The sequence below is a fragment of the Ixodes scapularis genome, unplaced genomic scaffold, assembly GCF_016920785.2.
Source record: "Ixodes scapularis isolate PalLabHiFi unplaced genomic scaffold, ASM1692078v2 PGA_scaffold0__279_contigs__length_252992795, whole genome shotgun sequence".
Classification (NCBI taxonomy): domain Eukaryota; kingdom Metazoa; phylum Arthropoda; class Arachnida; order Ixodida; family Ixodidae; genus Ixodes; species Ixodes scapularis.
In genome coordinates this window covers 21819804-21826456 of record NW_024609835.1, presented here as the reverse complement: position 1 = coordinate 21826456, position 6653 = coordinate 21819804, and the positions used below count along the sequence as shown (strand labels likewise).

General features: G+C 50.8%; 1 protein-coding gene across 1 annotated transcript; it reads left to right on the top strand.

Annotated features, from left to right (window-relative positions):
* The first annotated feature begins 3077 nt into the window (after nucleotides 1–3077).
* On the top strand, nucleotides 3078–3737 carry LOC120844554. Its single transcript, XM_040216390.1, has one exon. The coding sequence runs from the start codon at nucleotides 3078–3080 to the stop codon at nucleotides 3729–3731; it is 654 nt and encodes a 217-aa protein (XP_040072324.1). The 3' UTR covers nucleotides 3732–3737.
* The last annotated feature ends 2916 nt before the right edge of the window (nucleotides 3738–6653 follow it).

The window sequence follows — 6653 nt, the reverse complement described above, 5'->3', positions numbered from 1 at the left end:
CACCTCTCGCCGAAGCCTCTTGTCATCGCGGAACGCTTCCGTTTTCACAAAAGAAACCAAAACGAGAATGAAAGTATCCTCGAGTTCGTAGCCGAGCTGAAAAAGTTGGCGCAGACATGTGAATTCGGCGGCACTTTGAACGAAGCCTTACGTGACCGCATGATATGCGGCATTATCAGCGACTCCATTCAAAAGCGACTGTTGTCGGAAGCTGGCCTGACGTTTAAGAAGACGCTAGAAATCGCAGTGGCGATGGAAGCCGCCTCCGCGAACGCACACGTTTTACATTGCCGGAGCGCGGACGCCGAGGTGCTCAAGGTGGAGCAGGACAAGTCCGAATGCAAGCACTGCGGACTTACGAATCACACAGCAATTAACTGCAGGTGGAAAGGCTTAGACTGTCGTAGGTGCGGAAGACGCGGACACCTTGAACGAGTGTGCAGGAGCCAGCAGTCCGGGCCAGCAGCTTCTCAGCATCGCGGAGCACCGACACGAGGCCGGTGGAATCAAGGGGAAAAAGCCAAGACGCTGAACGTCGACACGGAAGACGAGGTCGAGATGTTCGAGCTTTGGGGGACACGTCCGCGGCCTCTGCAAGTAACAGTGAAGGTGAACACGATTCCGCTGACGATGGAAGTAGACACCGGGGCGGCGGTGTCGGTAGTCCCGTTAGACCTGTACAAGACAAGGTTTCCCAATCTAGTGAAGGAAAGAAGTGGAGTCGTCCTTCGAGCATTTACCGGTAAAAAGGTGAAGCCGGTAGGAGAGGCACAGGTTGAAGTGGAGTACCAAGACCAGGTTCACAAGTTACCGCTGCAGATTGTGGACTTCAAGGGTCCCCCGCTTTTGGGACGTGACTGGCTGGAGGTGCTGAGGCTCGACTGGATTAGCATCAAGGCTGTCCAGTGCTTGGAGAAGGGGAGCAAGGAACAAGTCGACACGCTTTTGAAGGACTTTGCTCAGGTGTTCTCAGACGATCTGGGCCGTCTTCAGGGGTTTGAAGCTCACCTCAAGCTGAAGAGTGGGCACACTCCAAAGTTTCTCAAGCCAAGACCAGTGCCCCACGCCCTGAAGGCAGCTGTCTCTAAAGAACTGATGGCACTGAAGGAGGCGGGGATTCTGACCCCGGTGGACAGCAGCGAGTTTGCATCGCCCATCGTGCCGGTCGTCAAAAAGAATGGAGACATAAGAATCTGCGGCGACTACAAGTCAACAATCAACCCGTGCTTGGAGGTCGACAACTATCCGCTCGCCAGGATAGAAGAGATGTTTGCAACGCTGGCAGGAGGGAAGTTTTTCTCAAAGCTGGACCTGTCAAAAGCCTACCTACAGCTGGAGATGCATCCTGCAGCGCGGAAGTACCTCACCATCAGCACCCAGTTCGGGCTGTTCCAAGTGAACCGGCTTCCCTTCGGCATAGCATCTGCACCCTCCATTTTTCAAAGAACTATGGATCAAGTGCTTCAAGGGCTGCCGCAGACCACCTGCTACCTGGACGACATCCTGGTGACTTGAAGTACGAAGGGTGAGCATTTTAAAAACTTGAAAGCAGTCTTAACACGATTACAAGAAAAGGGAATGCGTCTTCAGAAAGAAAAGTGCAAATTCTTCCAAACGGAAGTTGCCTACCTCGGTCATGTGATTAGTCGGGATGGTCTACGAACCATGGAGGATAAAGCAGCAGCACTTCGAGATGCACCCACTCCAAAGAACAAGGCAGAGTTGCGTTCATTCCTTGGGCTTGCTAACTACTATGGCAAATTTCTACCGAACTTAGCAACTACCGTGTATCCTCTGAACCGTCTACTGCAGAAGAAGGGTGCGTGGGAATGGAGCACAGACTGTCAGGACTCCTTTGATTCGCTTAAGAAGCTGGTGACGTCGGCACCAGTCCTGACATATTTTGACCCGCGTCGACCCATTATACTGGCATGCGATGCATCGGCGTATGGAGTAGGGGCAGTCCTGTCCCATGCGTTTGAAGATGGAACAGAGCGGCCAGTTGCTTTTGCTTCTAGGACCCTGACTGAGCACGAGAAGAATTATTCTCAGAAAAAGAAGGCCTAGCTATCATCTTAGGAATAAGAAGATTTCACTACTATTTGTACGGCTATCACTTCACGCTGATCACTGACCACGCTCCCTTACAAAAAATCCTAGGCCCAACGACCGGGATCCCTACAATGACAGCAGCGAGGCTCCAGAGGTGGGCCTGTCAGCTAGCCGCAAACAGCTACACCATCGTCCACCGGTCTTCCGAGGAAAATGCCAAAGCAGACTGCTTGTCAAGACTCCCAAAAGCAACGGACAACCCCCCCACAGACGCCGTCGACGAAACGTACGCCTTCTACTGTGAGTACTTCGACAATGTACCTCTTAGATGTAAAGACATTGCACGGGCGACGTCCAGAGACCCCTCCTAAATCCGATCGTGGAAAGAGTAAAGCATGGTTGGGGCCCAGAACGCAAGCCAACCGATCCAGGGTATGCACCCTTCCACGTACGCCGCAATGAGCTGTCACTCCACCAAGGATGACTCATGTGGGGTTTACGAGTGGTGATTCCGAAGACCCTGCACAAAAGGGTCCTAGAAGAACTTCATGGGGACCATTATGGCATCGTGGGCACTAATGAAATGGCTAGGAGCTGTTTGGTGGACATCCCTGGATAAAGACATTGAGAGGGAAATTGGAGGGTGTACTATCTGTCAGCTGCACCGAAACAATCCGTCCGCTGCTCCCCTGCACCCTTGGGCATGGCCGACACATCCATGGGAGAGACTGCATGTGGATCTGGCGGGACCTTTCATGGGTAAAATGTTTCTCGTCCTCGTGGATTTTCACTCCAAATGGCCAGAGGTGTTTGTCTTGGAGTCTACGACGTCAAAGGTCATAATCGAGTGTATACAAGAGTGCTTCGCACGGTTTGGCCTGCCCACAACCATGGTTTCTGACAATGGGCCTCAGTTTGTGTCGGAGGAATTTCAAACTTTCTTAAGGAACAATGGTATCGCCCAGGTCACGTCTGCACCATACCATCCCGCTACGAATATACTAGCTGAGCGGTTTATTCAGACCATGAAAAACTATCTGCGGAAAACAACTTCGAGCCATCCCCTCCGTACAAGGTTGTCACGTTTTCTTCTGTCGTACAGGAACCCCCCGCACCCGACAACAAGAGAGTCTCCGGCCCAGTTGATGCTACAGCGGCATCTTCGCACCAGACTGGACCTCCTGAAACCATCAGGTGCAGACTGTGTGGCTAGCGCACACTACCGCCAACAGCGGCAACACCCAGGACAAGAGCGGGCTTTCACTGCAGGAGACCAAGTCTATGCCAGGGATTATCGAAGTGGTCACAAGTGGCAGCCAGGAACAGTCGCTGCCCAAACTGGTCCAGTGTCTTTCCAAGTGAAAGTCTCCACGGGACGGGTATGGCGAAGGCATCAGGACCAGTTGCTCCGAGCACCGTCGCAAGACTCCGGACCTTCAAAGTCGCGTCCAGACGAGGCGGGAGGGGTGTCTGCCACGGCTTGGACAGACAGCACACCGGAAGACAGCGCAGGCGACAGATGCCTTCCACAGGCCTCTTTGCCTGCAGCATCCGAAGTACCGAGGCCAAGAAGCAACAACCAGGATGCTGAGACGCTCATGGATGCAGATAATAGTGACGGAGAGCGACGGTATCCCGTGCGAGATCGGCGCAAGCCTCAAAGGCTGATAGAAGAATGAAAAAAATAAAGCGACGGACTTTTTTAAACTATTTACTGTTAATGGCCGGATGTTACCAGCTGGGTATGTTTGTTTAAAAAGGAGGGGAAAGATGTGGTGTCCAGAGGGCACTACGAGCGCGGGGGCGGCAGCCGGGCAAAAAAAAAACCTGGTGCGTATGGGACTTCTGAGTTGAATAAAGGTCTTCAAAAACGCAACAGACAGATTCTAGCGAGCGCTTCAAAAACAGCCATCGAGTCGGCACGCAAATCTCAGGATATTTACCCGTGACGTCACACTCGCAACGTCACGGGCCCATACGAGGCCAAGGGTATAGTAATTACGATAGCCGTCACTAGGTGGCGCCAGCTTTATCGTCAGCGCGTTACAATTCTGACAAGTCGGAATGCCCGAGGTACGGTGTACTAGACCTGAGACGTGCGCCAAGCGTCGCTCGCTCCCGCACGCCTCCATCGGACACGCCACACCGTGGCGTAGCTCCTGATGGGCCCGTGACGTGAGACATTCCAACAAAGCTCAGACCTCAACTACCAGGTGGTATTAGGACATTTTTTTATTTGTTTTAAAATTGCTTTTCTTGGATTTATAGACGAAAGACTGCTGTTAGTGAGCTGCTGTCATGAAGAAGACCATGTCTACACAAAGTAGGCGCTAAAATGTTGCTTCCATACCCCATTAAAGCAGAACGAAAAACTACTGCTCTCCCATTCTTAATATTTTTTTAACAGTAGCTATAGGGAGACTACAATAATAAAAATACCAGAACACAACACTTATCTTCTAATACACACAAGTGGTCACTGAGAAATGATATCGGAAAAACTTCATATCCGAGGAAAGTTTGTCATATTTGAGATAGTCGCAATCAGAAGAAAATGTTGACTTTATGGCGGCTGTTGTGGTCACAGGCATTTATGATAAAACGTTTTCTTAGAAGAAAAATCGAAAGAGAAACAATTAGTTTCACAGCACTGCGATTCACCGAAAGCAGCCGTCTAGAACGGAGAAGATGCTAGCTCGTCCGCGTACGGGCACCCTTCGATAAAGCTTCGTGTCGCATGCTGGTGCACGCTGGTTCTTCAGCATACGGTTTCGAGCGAGGAGGCCAATGAAGACAGCGGCCATCTTGTAAGCACCAACTTCTTGGAAGGCCGGAGCTGGGCGGCAATCCTGCGGGCTGACTATATTCCATTCATCCCTAAGCTGAAACTGCGGTGAATGCTACGTCCTCAATGGACCAGTCATACATCCCTCTTTCGCCACGTGATCACGCTCCCGCTCATATCCACAGACCGAGGACTGGGTCAGGTGATGAAAGGGAGGTGGCTGATTAGTTCGGCGGGCAAGTAGTTCCCACTGCAGTCCCAGCTCATAGCCGTGTTTAGAGAGTGTTTGGTCAGTGCTAGGCGCAGGCAGAGCCTGGGCGTGCACCGGAAGCAGAAGTGGGCTTGACATTCTCTCTTGCCCAACCAGAAGCCTAAAAGACTCCCTAGCGGTAGTAGCGAGAAACTGTTTTAATCATAGGTATATGTTGGGGTTTGGTTTTAATAAGCACGTAAGTGTGAAGTGTAGTGACCCTTCATGGTTTAAAATAGGGTGCACAGGATGTTACAATCATGATCATGCAGAAAGGTTTAAGAAACAAATGTGCCGATCAACTCTGTTTTGCTCGGGAGAATGCGACCGCTCAGACGGTCGATTCCCGGCCTTCGGCGCACGGATTATGTCGATCGTTCCGCCAGTCGCACTCTTTCACCATAATTTCAAATGACCGTGATTAAAACATCAAATGCACCACATTTTCAGTCACCGAGAGTTACTCCGACGCACTTATGAATTTTGTTTCTCGCAACCACCGCCAGGGTATTATCTCCGGCTTCTGATTGGCCACATTCGAATTTGTGAAGACACCCTGGAACACACCCAGCCTGCTTTCGGCCAATGGCACTTCCTCATTTGTCTCCTATACTTCCCAACGAATGGCCAAACTTTCTACATATATGGCTCTGTCTCAGCTTAGGGGTGAACGGAGTAGAGGGCAGCATGTCTCAATGCAATGTAATTTCGTAAAGTCCAAAACCGGGTACAGCAGAGCGACCGGCCAACGGGAAAATATCAGAAGGTTGGAAAGGCCACGTCTTGCAAGGCAGACTGGTAAACTGAACAATCGCGAGCGTTGGAACACTGTGAAGAACATCAGGGGCTTATTTACTGTCCTAAAAGAACTGAAGGAACACAAGTGTAGGAACACTGCAAAGAACCTCAAAAGCTTACATACCGCTCTAATAAAAAAAAAAAAAAATAACGAGCACGAGCGCAAGAACGTTGTGAAAAACTCTTTTTGTGCCCAGAAAAGAGTTAAACAGTCGAAGAAACGGGACGGGCCGACAGGCTCGGCCGACGCACCAAAATATAGCGGTAGCTGACGCGCCGAAATATAGTGGTAGATGACGCACCAAAATGTAGTGATCCTCTGGTGGAGAGGCGACGATGATGGTGGTTCGACAATACGGCTGCTACTTGGCAGCAGGAGACATCCAGGAAGGGCCGGTAGAGCGGCAGCGCTATGGGGTGTCCTGATGGGTGACGAGGCAGAGGCGATTGACCTTTATATTTAGGTTTAATAAATCATAGAGCAGAACATCAAACCAGAATAACGCAAACGGTGAAAGAGGCGCAAGTTCGGGCTCGCGCTGGCGCTAGTAAAACAATCTAGTAAAAGCAAATTACTACGCTGCCACTGAATTTCAACCGGCTACTGAATTGGAGAGTTCGCGCACTACGTACGGACAGCCGGGAGATCACAACCACGACGGGTGAGGCTCAGAAATTCCAACAGTCCGAGATTGATGAAAACAGTACGAGTGACACAGTCACATACCTCTGAGCATGTTTACTCTGCCGATCCTCGGTCCAAGTGTT

Bases quoted from the DNA above. Each gene is read 5' to 3' on its own strand.
- LOC120844554 (XM_040216390.1), top strand. From the start codon at position 3,078: ATGAAAAACTATCTGCGGAAAACAACTTCGAGCCATCCCCTCCGTACA.